We start from the raw sequence: 15,194 nt of genomic DNA, 5'->3' as shown, positions 1-15,194 counted from the left end.
GTGGAACAGCCACTTTACAATAGTGCATCTAAATCTTTTAAGGGGGGTGAGAAGGATTACTTTATCCTATCCTATCCTATTCCTTAAAGAGGTGGGGTTTCAGGTGTCTCCGGAAGGTGGTGATTGACTCCGCTGTCCTGGCGTCGTGAGGGAGTTTGTTCCACCATTGGGGGGCCAGAGCAGCGAACAGTTTTGACTGGGCTGAGCGGGAACTGTACTTCCTCAGTGGTAGGGAGGCGAGCAGGCTAGAGGTGGATGAACTGAAGCATGCACAAGAGCACCAGCTGTTCTGGTTGACTATGTGATAACGCTCTCTGTAGCCGATGTGAGCAAGACCTTTAAACAGGTCAACATTTACAAGGCCGCAGGGCCAGATGGATTACCAGGACTGGTACTCAAAGCGTGCGCTGACCAACTGGCAAGTGTCTTCCCTGACATTTTCATCCTCTCCCTGACTGAGTCTCTAATACCTACATGTTTCAAGCAGACCACCGTAGTCCCTGTGCCCAAGGAAGCGAAGGTAACCTGCCTAAATGATTACCGTCCCGTGGCACTTACTTCGGTAGCCACGAAGTGCTTTGAAAGGCTGGTCATGGCTCACATCAACAGTATCCTCTGGATACCCTAGACCCACCCCAATTCGCATACAGCCACAACAGATCCACAGATGACGCAATCTCAATCGCACTCCACACTGCAACAAAACGCCTGCCACGCTGATCGGTATATAGCCTCCACACTGACTCGGTACCAGTACCCCCTGTATATAGCCTCCACACTGACTCGGTACCAGTACCCCTGTATATATCCTCCACACTGACTCTGTACCAGTACCCCCTGTATATAGCCTCCACACTGACTCAGTACCCCCTGTATATAGCATCCACACTGACTCGATACCGGTACCCCCTGTATATAGCCTCCACACTGATTCAGTACCCCCTGTATATAGCCTCCACACTGACTCGATACCGGTATCCCCTGTATATAGCCTCCACACTGACTCGATACCGGTACCCCCTGTATATAGCCTCCACACTGACTCTGTACCGGTAGCCACTGTATATAGTCTCCACACTGACTCAGTACCCCCTGTATATAGCCTCCACACTGACTCAGTACCCCCTGTATATAGCCTCCACACTGACTCGATACCGGTACCCCCTGTATATAGCCTCCACACTGACTCAGTACCCCCTGTATATAGCCTCCACACTGACTCGATACCGGTATCCCCTGTATATAGCCTCTACACTGACTCGATACCGGTACCCCCTGTATATAGCCTCCACACTGACTCTGTACCGGTAGCCACTGTATATAGTCTCCACACTGACTCAGTACCCCCTGTATATAGCCTCCACACTGACTCAGTACCCCCTGTATATAGCCTCCACACTGACTCTGTACCGGTAGCCACTGTATATAGTCTCCACACTGACTCAGTACCCCCTGTATATAGCCTCCACACTGACTCAGTACCCCCTGTATATAGCCTCCACACTGACTCGATACCGGTACCCCCTGTATATAGCCTCCACACTGACTCTGTACCGGTAGCCACTGTATATAGTCTCCACACTGACTCAGTACCCCCTGTATATAGCCTCCACACTGACTCAGTACCCCCTGTATATAGCCTCCACATTGACTCTGTACCGGTACCCCCTGTATATAGCCTCCACACTGACTCGATACCGGTACCCCCTGTATATAGCCTCCACACTGACTCGATACCGGTACCCCCTGTATATAGCCTCCACACTGACTCGATACCGGTACCCCCTGTATATAGCCTCCACACTGACTCGATACCGGTACCCCCTGTATATAGCCTCCACACTGACTTGATACCGGTACCCCCTGTATATAGCCTCCACACTGACTTGATACCGGTACCCCCTGTATATAGCCTCCACACTGACTCTGTACCGGTACCCCCTGTATATAGCCTCCACACTGACTCGATACCGGTACCCCCTGTATATAGCCTCCACACTGACTCGATACCGGTACCCCCTGTATATAGCCTCCACACTGACTCTGTACCGGTACCCCCTGTATATAGCCTCCACATTGACTCTGGTACCCCCTGTATATAGCCTCCACACTGACTCGATACCGGTACCCCCTGTATATAGCCTCCACACTGACTCGATACCGGTACCCCCTGTATATAGCCTCCACATTGACTCTGTACTGGTACCCCCTGTATATAGTCTCCACATTGACTCTGTACCGGTAGCCACTGTATATAGTCTCCACACTGACTCAGTACCCCCTGTATATAGCCTCCACACTGACTCAGTACCCCCTGTATATAGCCTCCACATTGACTCTGTACCGGTACACCCTGTATATAGCCTCCACACTGACTCGATACCGGTACCCCCTGTATATAGCCTCCACACTGACTCGATACCGGTACCCCCTGTATATAGCCTCCACACTGACTCGATACCGGTACCCCCTGTATATAGCCTCCACACTGACTCGATACCGGTACCCCCTGTATATAGCCTCCACACTGACTCGATACAGGTACCCCCTGTATATAGCCTCCACACTGACTCTGTACCGGTACCCCCTGTATATAGCCTCCACATTGACTCTGGTACCCCCTGTATATAGCCTCCACACTGACTCGATACCGGTACCCCCTGTATATAGCCTCCACATTGACTCTGTACTGGTACCCCCTGTATATAGTCTCCACATTGACTCTGTACCGGTAGCCACTGTATATAGTCTCCACACTGACTCAGTACCCCCTGTATATAGCCTCCACATTGACTCTGTACCGGTACCCCCTGTATATAGCCTCCACATTGACTCTGTACCGGTACCCCCTGTATATAGCCTCCACACTGATTGATGAACAGAGAGGTGGAGAGAAATGTTCTCAAACTATTTGTGTGTATTCTTGTGAATTGTTAGATATTACACAACATCTGCTAAATATGTGTATGGACCAATACAATTTGAATTGATTTTAGATAAACCCATATATCCATTTGGTTAAGCAACCAGCAGCCCATTAGTTTCCACAAGAGGTAAAGTCAGTTAAATGTAGAACTATCTGTCATCATACTCAGTGTGTTTTCTGGTTCAGTACCAACAAACATAATCAAACGTTGATAAACCCCCATCAGAACAGAACTAAATGTTGAATGCTGATAAACCCCATCAGAACAGAACTAAACGTTGAATGCTGATAAACCCCATCAGAACAGAACTAAACGTTGAATGTTGATAAACCCCATCAGAACAGAACTAAACGTTGAATGTTGATAAACCCCATCAGAACAGAACTAAACGTTGAATGCTGATAAACCCCATCAGAACAGAACTAAACGTTGGATGCTGATAAACCCCATCAGAACAGAACTAAACGTTGATAAACCCCATCAGAACAGAACTAAACGTTGAATGCTGATAAACCCCATCAGAACAGAACTAAACGTTGAATGCTGATAAACCCCATCAGAACAGAACTAAACGTTGATAAACCCCATCAGAACAGAACTAAACGTTGAATGCTGATAAACCCCATCAGAACAGAACTAAACGTTGATAAACCCCATCAGAACAGAACTAAACGTTGAATGCTGATAAACCCCATCAGAACAGAACTAAACGTTGAATGCTGATAAACCCCATCAGAACAGAACTAAACGTTGAATGTTGATAAACCCCATCAGAACAGAACTAAACGTTGAATGCTGATAAACCCCATCAGAACAGAACCAAACGCGTTGTGACGGACGGGGCAGTTGTCCTCTGTTTGTACTTCATGGGTTTCCGTAGTTGAAAGCGTAAACAGTGGCGCATGCACCCTGTCGCTTTGAAATATCTTCTCTTTCAAGGTAAGAAAGCGTTTCTATAGTAACTACAAACCCGTTGTAATAGAGCAAACAACAGCAACCGTAGCTAGTTAGTTTCTAGGATACAAACAAACCGACTTTAACTCGCCTCTTTCCGTGGTTTGCTTGTTAAGCAGAGAGTATTGTAGTTTTGGGACACAACATGGGGAGTCTGTATATTGGTTGGGACGCCTTTTTGGCCGTTTTGGGATGGCAGTAATGACTAGTTGTTTAGCGTACCTCCGTTATTTGGTGGTATGAGTGCCAAACATCTTCACATTATTCAGCTTGAATAGCTGGTCCAAGTTGAATGGCGGCTTCCTGGGCATTAAGAAGGATCTGCATGTTCAACTTCTCCTGTACGGACAGATTCTGGTTCACTATACTGGATAGTCCCCCTGAGTGATGGCTGGCAGATACACTAGCTAGCTAGCTAGCTCCCCCTCAGTGATGGCTGGCAGATACACTAGCTAGCTAGCTCCCCTTAGTGATGGCTGGCAGATACACTAGCTAGCTAGCTCCCCTGAGTGATGGCTGGCAGATACACTAGCTAGCTAGCTCCCCCTGAGTGATGGCTGGCAGATACACTAGCTAGCTAGCTCCCCTGAGTGATGGCTGGCAGATACACTAGCTAGCTAGCTCCCCCTGAGTGATGGCTGGCAGATACACTAGCTAGCTAGCTCCCCTGAGTGATGGCTGGCAGATACACTAGCTAGCTAGCTCCCCCTGAGTGATGGCTGGCAGATACACTAGCTAGCTCGCTCCCCTGAGTGATGGCTGGCAGATACACTAGCTAGCTAGCTCCCCCTGAGTGATGGCTGGCAGATACACTAGCTAGCTAGCTCCCCTGAGTGATGGCTGGCAGATACACTAGCTAGCTAGCTCCCCTGAGTGATGGCTGGCAGATACACTAGCTAGCTAGCTCCCCTTAGTGATGGCTGGCAGATACACTAGCTAGCTAGCTCCCCCTGAGTGATGGCTGGCAGATACACTGGCTAGCTAGCTCCCCCTGAGTGATGGCTGGCAGATACACTAGCTAGCTAGCTCCCCTGAGTGATGGCTGGCAGATACACTAGCTAGCTAGCTCCCCTGAGTGATGGCTGGCAGATACGTTAGCTAGCTCCCCTTAGTGATGGCTGGCAGATACACTAGCTAGCTAGCTCCCCTGAGTGATGGCTGGCAGATACACTAGCTAGCTAGCTCCCCCTGAGTGATGACTGGCAGATAGCTCCCCTGAGTGATGGCTGGCCGATACACTAGCTAGCTAGCTCCCCCTGAGTGATGGCTGGCAGATACACTAGCTAGCTAGCTCCCCTGAGTGATGGCTGGCAGATACACTAGCTAGCTAGCTCCCCTGAGTGATGGCTGGCAGATACACTAGCTAGCTAGCTCCCCTGAGTGATGGCTGGCAGATACACTAGCTAGCTAGCTCCCCCTGAGTGATGGCTGGCAGATACACTAGCTAGCTAGCTCCCCTGAGTGATGGCTGGCAGATACACTAGCTAGCTAGCTCCCCTGAGTGATGGCTGGCAGATACACTAGCTAGCTAGCTCCCCTGAGTGATGGCTGGCAGATACACTAGCTAGCTAGCTCCCCTGAGCGATGGCTGGCAGATACGTTAGCTAGATAGTTCCCCTGAGTGATGGCTGGCAGATACACTAGCTAGCTAGCTCCCCTGAGTGATGGCTGGCAGATACACTAGCTAGCTAGCTCCCCTGAGCGATGGCTGGCAGATACGTTAGCTAGATAGTTCCCCTGAGCGATGGCTGGCAGATACACTAGCTAGCTAGCTCCCCTGAGTGATGGCTGGCAGATACACTAGCTAGCTAGCTCCCCTGAGTGATGGCTGGCAGATACACTAGCTAGCTAGCTCCCCTGAGTGATGGCTGGCAGATACACTAGCTAGCTAGCTCCCTGAGTGATGGCTGGCAGATACACTAGCTAGCTAGCTAGCTCCCCTTAGTGATGGCTGGCAGATACACTAGCTAGCTAGCTCCCCTGAGCGATGGCTGGCAGATACACTAGCTAGCTAGCTCCCCTGAGTGATGGCTGGCAGATAGCTCCCCCTGAGTGATGGCTGGCAGATACACTAGCTAGCTAGCTCCCCTGAGCGATGGCTGGCAGATACACTAGCTAGCTAGCTCCCCTGAGTGATGGCTGGCAGATACACTAGCTAGCTAGCTAGCTCCCCTTAGTGATGGCTGGCAGATACACTAGCTAGCTAGCTAGCTCCCCTTAGTGATGGCTGGCAGATACACTAGCTAGCTAGCTCCCCCTGAGTGATGGCTGGCAGATACACTAGCTAGCTAGCTCCCCTGAGTGATGGCTGGCAGATACACTAGCTAGCTAGCTCCCCCTGAGTGATGGCTGGCAGATACACTAGCTAGCTAGCTCCCCCTGAGTGATGGCTGGCAGATACACTAGCTAGCTAGCTCCCCTGAGTGATGGCTGGCAGATACACTAGCTAGCTAGCTCCCCCTGAGTGATGGCTAGCAGATACACTAGCTAGCTAGCTCCCCTGAGTGATGGCTGGCAGATACACTAGCTAGCTAGCTCCCCTGAGTGATGGCTGGCAGATACGTTAGCTAGATAGTTCCCCTGAGCGATGGCTGGCAGATACACTAGCTAGCTAGCTCCCCTGAGCGATGGCTGGCAGATACACTAGCTAGCTAGCTCCCCTGAGTGATGGCTGGCAGATACACTAGCTAGCTAGCTAGCTCCCCTTAGTGATGGCTGGCAGATACACTAGCTAGCTAGCTAGCTCCCCTTAGTGATGGCTGGCAGATACACTAGCTAGCTAGCTCCCCTGAGTGATGGCTGGCAGATACACTAGCTAGCTAGCTCCCCTGAGTGATGGCTGGCAGATACACTAGCTAGCTAGCTCCCCTGAGTGATGGCTGGCCGATACACTAGCTAGCTTGCTCCCCCTGAGTGATGGCTGGCAGATACACTAGCTAGCTAGATAGCTCCCCTGAGTGATGGCTGGCAGATAGCTCCCCCTGAGCGATGGCTGGCAGATAGCTCCCCTGAGTGATGGCTGGCAGATACACTAGCTAGCTAGATAGCTCTCCTGAGTGATGGCTGGCAGATAGCTCCCCCTGAGTGATGGCTGGCAGATACACTAGCGAGCTAGCTCCCCCTGAGTGATGGCTGGCAGATACACTAGCTAGCTAGATAGCTCCCCTGAGTGATGGCTGGCAGATAGCTCCCCTGAGCGATGGCTGGCAGATAGCTCCCCTGAGTGATGGCTGGCAGATACACTAGCTAGCTAGATAGCTCTCCTGAGTGATGGCTGGCAGATAGCTCCCCTGAGTGATGGCTGGCAGATACACTAGCGAGCTAGCTCCCCTGAGTGATGGCTGGCAGAGATACACTAGCGAGCTAGCTCCCCTGAGTGATGGCTGGCAGAGATACACTAGCTAGCTAGCTCCCCTGAGTGATGGCTGGCCGATACACTAGCTAGCTAGATAGCTCCCCTGAGTGATGGCTGGCAGATACACTAGCTAGCTAGCTCCCCTGAGTGATGGCTGGCAGATACACTAGCTAGCTAGCTCCCCTGAGTGATGGCTGGCAGATACACTAGCTAGCTAGCTCCCCTGAGTGATGGCTGGCAGATACACTAGCTAGCTAGCTCCCCTGAGTGATGGCTGGCAGATACACTAGCTAGCTAGCTCCCCTGAGTGATGGCTGGCAGATACACTAGCTAGCTAGCTCCCCTGAGTGATGGCTGGCAGATACACTAGCTAGCTAGCTCCCCTTAGTGATGGCTGGCAGATACACTAGTTAGCTAGCTCCCCTGAGTGATGGCTGGCAGATACGTTAGCTAGCTCCCCTTAGTGATGGCTGGCAGATACACTAGTTAGCTAGCTCCCCTGAGTGATGGCTGGCAGATACACTAGCTAGCTAGCTCCCCTGAGTGATGGCTGGCAGATACACTAGCTAGCTAGCTCCCCTGAGTGATGGCTGACAGATACACTAGTTAGCTAGCTCCCCTGAGTGATGGCTGGCAGATACACTAGTTAGCTCGCTCCCCTGAGTGATGGCTGGCAGATACACTAGCTAGCTAGCTCCCCTGAGTGATGGCTGGCAGATACACTAGCTAGCTAGATAGCTCCCCTGAGTGATGGCTGGCAGATACGTTAGCTAGCTCCCCTGAGTGATGGCTGGCAGATACACTAGTTAGCTAGCTCCCCTTAGTGATGGCTGGCAGATACACTAGCTAGCTAGCTCCCCTGAGTGATGGCTGGCAGATACACTAGTTAGCTAGCTCCCCTGAGTGATGGCTGGCAGATACACTAGCTAGCTAGCTCCCCTGAGTGATGGCTGGCAGATACACTAGTTAGCTAGCTCCCCTGAGTGATGGTCCTTCTGTAGCTCAGTTGGTAGAGCATGGCGCTTGTAACGCCAGGGTAGTGGGTTCAATTCCCGGGACCACCCATACGTAGAATGTATGCACACATCACTGTAAGTCGCTTTGGATAAAAGCGTCTGCTAAATGGCATATATTATTATTATTATATTATGGCTGGCAGATACACTAGCTAGCTAGCTCCCCTTAGTGATGGCTGGCAGATAGCTCCCCTGAGTGATGGCTGGCAGATACACTAGTTAGCTAGCTCCCCTGAGTGATGGCTGGCAGATACACTAGCTAGCTAGCTCCCCCTGAGTGATGGCTGGCAGATACGTTAGCTAGTTCCCCTGAGTGATGGCTGGCAGATACACTAGCTAGCTAGATAGCTCCCCTGAGTGATGGCTGGCAGATACACTAGCTAGCTAGATAGCTCCCTGAGTGATGGCTGGCAGATAGCTCCCCTGAGTGATGGCTGGCAGATAGCTCCCCTGAGTGATGGCTGGCAGATACACTAGCTAGCTAGCTCCCTGAGTGATGGCTGGCAGATAGCTCCCCCCTGAGTGATGGCTGGCAGATACACTAGCTAGCTAGCTCCCTGAGTGATGGCTGGCAGATACACTAGCTAGCTAGCTCCCCTGAGTGATGGCTGGCAGATACACTAGCTAGCTAGCTAGCTCCCCTGAGTGATGGCTGGCAGATACACTAGCTAGCTAGCTCCCCTGAGTGATGGCTGGCAGATACACTAGCTAGCTAGCTCCCTGAGTGATGGCTGGCAGATACACTAGCTAGCTAGCTAGCTCCCCTGAGTGATGGCTGGCAGATACACTAGCTAGCTAGCTAGCTCCCCTGAGTGATGGCTGGCAGATACACTAGCTAGCTAGCTAGCTCCCTGAGTGATGGCTGGCAGATACACTAGTTAGCTAGCTAGCTCCCTGAGTGATGGCTGGCAGATACACTAGTTAGCTAGCTAGCTCCCCTGAGTGATGGCTGGCAGATACACTAGTTAGCTAGCTAGCTCCCCTGAGTGATGGCTGGCAGATACACTAGTTAGCTAGCTAGCTCCCCTGAGTGATGGCTGGCAGATACACTAGTTAGCTAGCTAGCTCCCCTGAGTGATGGCTGGCAGATACACTAGTTAGCTAGCTAGCTCCCCTGAGTGATGGCTGGCAGATACACTAGTTAGCTAGCTAGCTCCCCTGAGTGATGGCTGGCAGATACACTAGTTAGCTAGCTAGCTCCCTGAGTGATGGCTGGCAGATACACTAGCTAGCTAGCTCCCCTGAGTGATGGCTGGCAGATACACTAGCTAGCTAGATAGCTCCCTGAGTGATGGCTGGCAGATACGTTAGCTAGCTCCCCTGAGTGATGGCTGGCAGATACACTAGCTAGCTAGATAGCTCCCCTGAGTGATGGCTGGCAGATACGTTAGCTAGCTCCCCTGAGTGATGGCTGGCAGATACGTTAGCTAGCTCCCCTTAGTGATGGCTGGCAGATACACTAGCTAGCTAGCTCCCCTGAGTGATGGCTGGCAGATACACTAGTTAGCTAGCTCCCCTTAGTGATGGCTGGCAGATACACTAGCTAGCTAGCTCCCCTGAGTGATGGCTGGCAGATACACTAGTTAGCTAGCTCCCCTGAGTGATGGCTGGCAGATACACTAGTTAGCTAGCTCCCCTGAGTGATGGCTGGCAGATACACTAGCTAGCTAGCTCCCCTTAGTGATGGCTGGCAGATAGCTCCCCTGAGTGATGGCTGGCAGATACACTAATTAGCTAGCTCCCCTGAGTGATGGCTGGCAGATACACTAGCTAGCTAGCTCCCCCTGAGTGATGGCTGGCAGATACGTTAGCTAGTTCCCCTGAGTGATGGCTGGCAGATACACTAGCTAGCTAGATAGCTCCCCTGAGTGATGGCTGGCAGATACACTAGCTAGCTAGATAGCTCCCCTGAGTGATGGCTGGCAGATAGCTCCCCCTGAGTGATGGCTGGCAGATAGCTCCCCCTGAGTGATGGCTGGCAGATACACTAGCTAGCTAGCTCCCCTGAGTGATGGCTGGCAGATACACTAGCTAGATAGCTCCCCTGAGTGATGGCTGGCAGATAGCTCCCTCTGATTGATGGCTGGCAGATAGCTCCCTCTGATTGATGGCTGGCAGATAGCTCCCCCCTGAGTGATGGCTGGCAGATACACTAGCTAGCTAGCTCCCTGAGTGATGGCTGGCAGATAGCTCCCCTGAGTGATGGCTGGCAGATACACTAGCTAGCTAGCTCCCTGAGTGATGGCTGGCAGATACACTAGCTAGCTAGCTCCCTGAGTGATGGCTGGCAGATACACTAGCTAGCTAGCTCCCCTGAGTGATGGCTGGCAGATACACTAGCTAGCTCTCCCTGAGTGATGGCTGGCAGATACACTAGCTAGCTAGCTCCCTGAGTGATGGCTGGCAGATACACTAGCTAGCTAGCTCCCTGAGTGATGGCTGGCAGATACACTAGCTAGCTAGCTCCCTGAGTGATGGCTGGCAGATACACTAGCTAGCTAGCTCCCCTGAGTGATGGCTGGCAGATACACTAGCTATCTAAGTGCATCAATGCTTTGCTATGTAAGATCATTCATTATATCTTGTTTAATGCTGTTGACTGTGTTCTGATGTTTCAGGGACCTGATGATGAGTGATATGCGTCAGTCGTTGCTACGTCGAGATGCGCTGAGCGCCGCTAAAGAGGTTCTGACCATGTCTGGATATTTATCAGTCTGCTAATGTGTTGTAATGATTCTGGGTTAGTTGGAGGAAGTTAGTGGTGTGTTTCAGGTCCTGTATTATATATAATATAATATATAATATATGCCATTTAGCTGACGCTTTTATCCAAAGCGACTTACAGTCATGTGTGCATACATTCTACGTATGGGTGGTCCCGGGAATCGAACCCACTACCCTGGCGTTACAAGCGCCATGCTCTACCAACTGAGCCACAGAAGGACCAGAAGGATATATGTTATTAATGTGTTATTATATTATATATATTATTAATGTGTTATTATATTATATATATATTATTAATGTGTTATTATATATATTATTAATGTGCTATTATATTATATATGTTATTAATGTGTTATTATATATATATGTTATTAATGTGTTATTATATTATATATATATTAATGTGTTATTATATTATATATATATTATTAATGTGTTATTATATATATATGTTATTAATGTATTATATTATATATTAATGTGTTATTATATTATATATATTATTAATGTGTTATTATATTATATATATATATATATATTATTAATGTGTTATTATATTATATATATTATTAATGTGTTATTATATATATATGTTATTAATGTGTTATTATATTATATATGTTATTAATGTGTTATTATATTATATATATTATTAATGTGTTATTATATATATTATTAATGTGTTATTATATTATATATGTTATTAATGTGTTATTATATTATATATGTTATTATGTGTTTCAGGTCCTGTACCATCTGGATATCTACCTGTCTGGCCAGGTTCAGAATAACCCCTCCCCCTCGGTGGACACGCCCACTCTGGAGCTAGTGGAGGAGTTTATCCTGCACAGGGTACCACACACACCCCACACACACACACACAGGTTCAGAATAACCCCTCCCCCTCGGTGGACACGCCCACTCTGGAGCTAGTGGAGGAGTTTATCCTGCACAGGGTACCACACACACCCCACACACACACACACAGGTTCAGAATAACCCCTCCCCCTCGGTGGACACGCCCACTCTGGAGCTAGTGGAGGAGTTTATCCTGCACAGGGTACCACACACACACACACACACACAGGTTCAGAATAACCGCTCCCCCTCGGTGGACACGCCCACTCTGGAGCTAGTGAAGGAGTTTATCCTGCACAGGGTACCACACACACACTACACACACACAGGTTCAGAATAACCCCTCCCCTCGGTGGACACGCCCACTCTGGAGCTAGTGGAGGAGTTTATCCTGCACAGGGTACCACACACACACACACACACACACTGAAACTGGTGGAGGAGTTTATACTGCACAGGGTACCACACACACACACACACACACACACACACACACACACACACACACACACACACACACACTCTCAACGTTGCCTCTTTAGGTTGCCTTTATGTCCTGTCTCCATGGTTTCACGTGTGTGTGTGTGTGTGTGTGTGTGTGTGTGTGTGTGTGTGTGTGTGTGTGTGTGTGTGTGTGTGTGTGTAGAGGATGAGTGCCTTACAGGAGCTGCAGCTGTTGGAGATCATGTGCAGCTGTTTCCAGGAACAGAGTCGAGACGCTGTGAGACAACTGATCTTCTCTGCCCTGTTCACTCTACAAGGTGACCTTTAACCCTGACCCTAACTCATCTTCTCTGCCCTGTTCACTCTACAAGGTGATCTTTAACCCTGACCCTAACTCATCTTCTCTGCCCTGTTCACTCTACAAGGTGATCTTTAACCCTGACCCTAACTCATCTTCTCTGTTCACTCTACAAGGTGATCTTTAACCCTGACCCTAACTCATCTTCTCTGTTCACTCTACAAGGTGATCTTTAACCCTGACCCTAACTCATCTTCCCTGTTCACTCTACAAGGTGATCTTTAACCCTGACCCTAACTCATCTTCTCTGTTCACTCTACAAGGTGATCTTTAACCCTGACCCTAACTCATCTTCTCTGCCCTGTTCACTCTACAAGGTGATCTTTAACCCTGACCCTAACTCATCTTCTCTGTTCACTCTACAAGGTGATCTTTAACCCTGACCCTAACTCATCTTCTCTGCCCTGTTCACTCTACAAGGTGACCTTTAACCCTGACCCTAACTCATCTTCACTCATCTGTGCGTAATTTGTCCCATTTTAAATTTGATTTCCTTTTACACATTTTTTATACAGAATGTTTTCAGATCTTCAACTGAAACTTCATATTAGATCAAAGGAACTTGAGTGAACATATAACACAACAATTACATACTTATTTCATTTATTATATAAACAACTTTATGCAACACCCAGTGCCCCTGTGTGAAGAGACTCCAACCAAACACTTCCTGTAGTTGATCAGGCCACCTTTAGCTGCAATGACTCCAACCAACCACTTCCTGTAGTTGATCAGTCCATCTTTAGCTGCAACGATTCCAACCAAACACTTCCTGTAGTTGATCAGTCCACCTTTAGCTGCAACGATTCCAACCAAACACTTCCTGTAGTTGATCAGTCCACCTTTAGCTGCAACGACTCCAACCAACCACTTCCTGTAGTTGATCAGGCCACCTTTAGCTGCAATGACTCCAACCAAACACTTCCTGTAGTTGATCAGTCCACCTTTAGCTGCAACGACTCCAACCAAACACTTCCTGTAGTTGATCAGTCCACCTTTAGCTGCAACGACTCCAACCAAACACTTCCTGTAGTTGATCAGGCCACCTTTAAGCTGCCACGACTCCAACCAAACACTTTCTGTAGTTATTGATCAGGCCACCTTTAGCTGCCACGACTCCAACCAAACACTTCCTGTAGTTGATCAGTCCATCTTTAGCTGCCACGACTCCAACCAAACACTTCCTGTAGTTGATCAGTCCATCTTTAGCTGCAACGACTCCAACCAAACACTTCCTGTAGTTGATCAGTCCATCTTTAGCTGCAACGACTCCAACCAACCACTTCCTGTAGTTGATCAGTCCACCTTTAGCTGCAACGACTCCAACCAACCACTTCCTGTAGTTGATCAGTCCACCTTTAGCTGCAACGACTCCAACCAAACACTTCCTGTAGTTGATCAGGCCACCTTTAGCTGCAATGACTCCAACCAAACACTTCCTGTAGTTGATCAGGCCACCTTTAGCTGCAATGACTCCAACCAACCACTTCCTGTAGTTGATCAGTCCACCTTTAGCTGCAATGACTCCAACCAAACACTTCCTGTAGTTGATCAGGCCACCTTTAGCTGCAACGACTCCAACCAACCACTTCCTGTAGTTGATCAGGCCACCTTTAAGCTGCAATGACTCCAACCAAACACTTCCTGTAGTTGATCAGTCCATCTTTAGCTGCAACGACTCCAACCAACCACTTCCTGTAGTTGATCAGTCCACCTTTAGCTGCAACGACTCCAACCAACCACTTCCTGTAGTTGTTGAGACCATCTCGTCCAGTTAACTCCAGCTTGTCAAAAAGCACCTGGATGATCATCAAGAGTTAAGGGCTGGTCAGTCAGCATTTCACTGTGTGTGTGTCTTCAGTGTGTATTTGTCTTCAAGTTGTATTGAATCTGTGTTTTACTTTTCCTTCTGTCGCCAAGGTAACCAGGCTGACGAGAGTCGCATGGCGTTGCTAGGCAAGCTAGTCTCCATGGCGATCGCTGTGGGCAGGGTCCCCATCCTGGAGTGTGCTGCTACCTGGTTACAGGTTAGAACACAATAACACACACCTTCACTTACCGTGGACAGGTCTATGTAGTGATTTAGGTATAGGTTATCAATAAGACTAGTCAGAGTGTGTGTGTGTGTGTGTGTGTGTGTGTTCCAGAGGTCCCATCCTGTCTACTGTAGAAGACTAGTCAGAGTGTGTGTGTGTTCCAGCGGTCCCATCCTGTCTACTGTAGAAGACTAGTCAGAGTGTGTGTGTGTGTGTGTGTTCCAGAGGTCCCATCCTGTCTACTGTAGAAGACTAGTGAGAGTGTGTGTGTGTGTTCCAGAGGTCCCATCCTGTCTACTGTAGAAGACTAGTCAGAGTGTGTGTGTGTGTGTGTTCCAGAGGTCCCATCCTGTCTACTGTAGAAGACTAGTCAGAGTGTGTGTGTGTGTTCCAGAGGTCCCATCCTGTCTACTGTAGAAGACTAGTCAGAGTGTGTGTGTGTGTGTGTGTGTTCCAGAGGTCCCATCCTGTCTACTGTAGAAGACTAGTGAGAGTGTGTGTGTGTGTTCCAGAGGTCCC

General features: G+C 49.2%; 1 protein-coding gene across 6 annotated transcripts in view; it reads left to right on the top strand.

Annotated features, from left to right (window-relative positions):
- The first annotated feature begins 3,749 nt into the window (after positions 1 to 3,749).
- Positions 3,750 to 15,194, top strand: part of LOC127918788 (integrator complex subunit 15-like) — a 29,316-nt gene continuing 17,871 nt past the window's right edge. The window contains exons 1-5 of one of the 6 annotated variants that reach the window (XM_052502010.1): positions 3,750 to 3,866; positions 10,871 to 10,937; positions 11,724 to 11,831; positions 12,484 to 12,598; positions 14,560 to 14,666. In XM_052502010.1, coding sequence (XP_052357970.1) covers positions 10,878 to 10,937; positions 11,724 to 11,831; positions 12,484 to 12,598; positions 14,560 to 14,666 — 390 coding nt within the window. In that variant the 5' untranslated portion in view covers positions 3,750 to 3,866; positions 10,871 to 10,877. The other 5 variants (XM_052502011.1, XM_052502013.1, XM_052502012.1 and 2 more) reach the window with 5 other exon arrangements.

The sequence above is a fragment of the Oncorhynchus keta genome, unplaced genomic scaffold (assembly GCF_023373465.1).
Source record: "Oncorhynchus keta strain PuntledgeMale-10-30-2019 unplaced genomic scaffold, Oket_V2 Un_contig_14869_pilon_pilon, whole genome shotgun sequence".
NCBI classification, from domain to species: Eukaryota; Metazoa; Chordata; class Actinopteri; order Salmoniformes; family Salmonidae; genus Oncorhynchus; species Oncorhynchus keta.
This window is presented reverse-complemented; position numbering and strand designations above follow the sequence as displayed.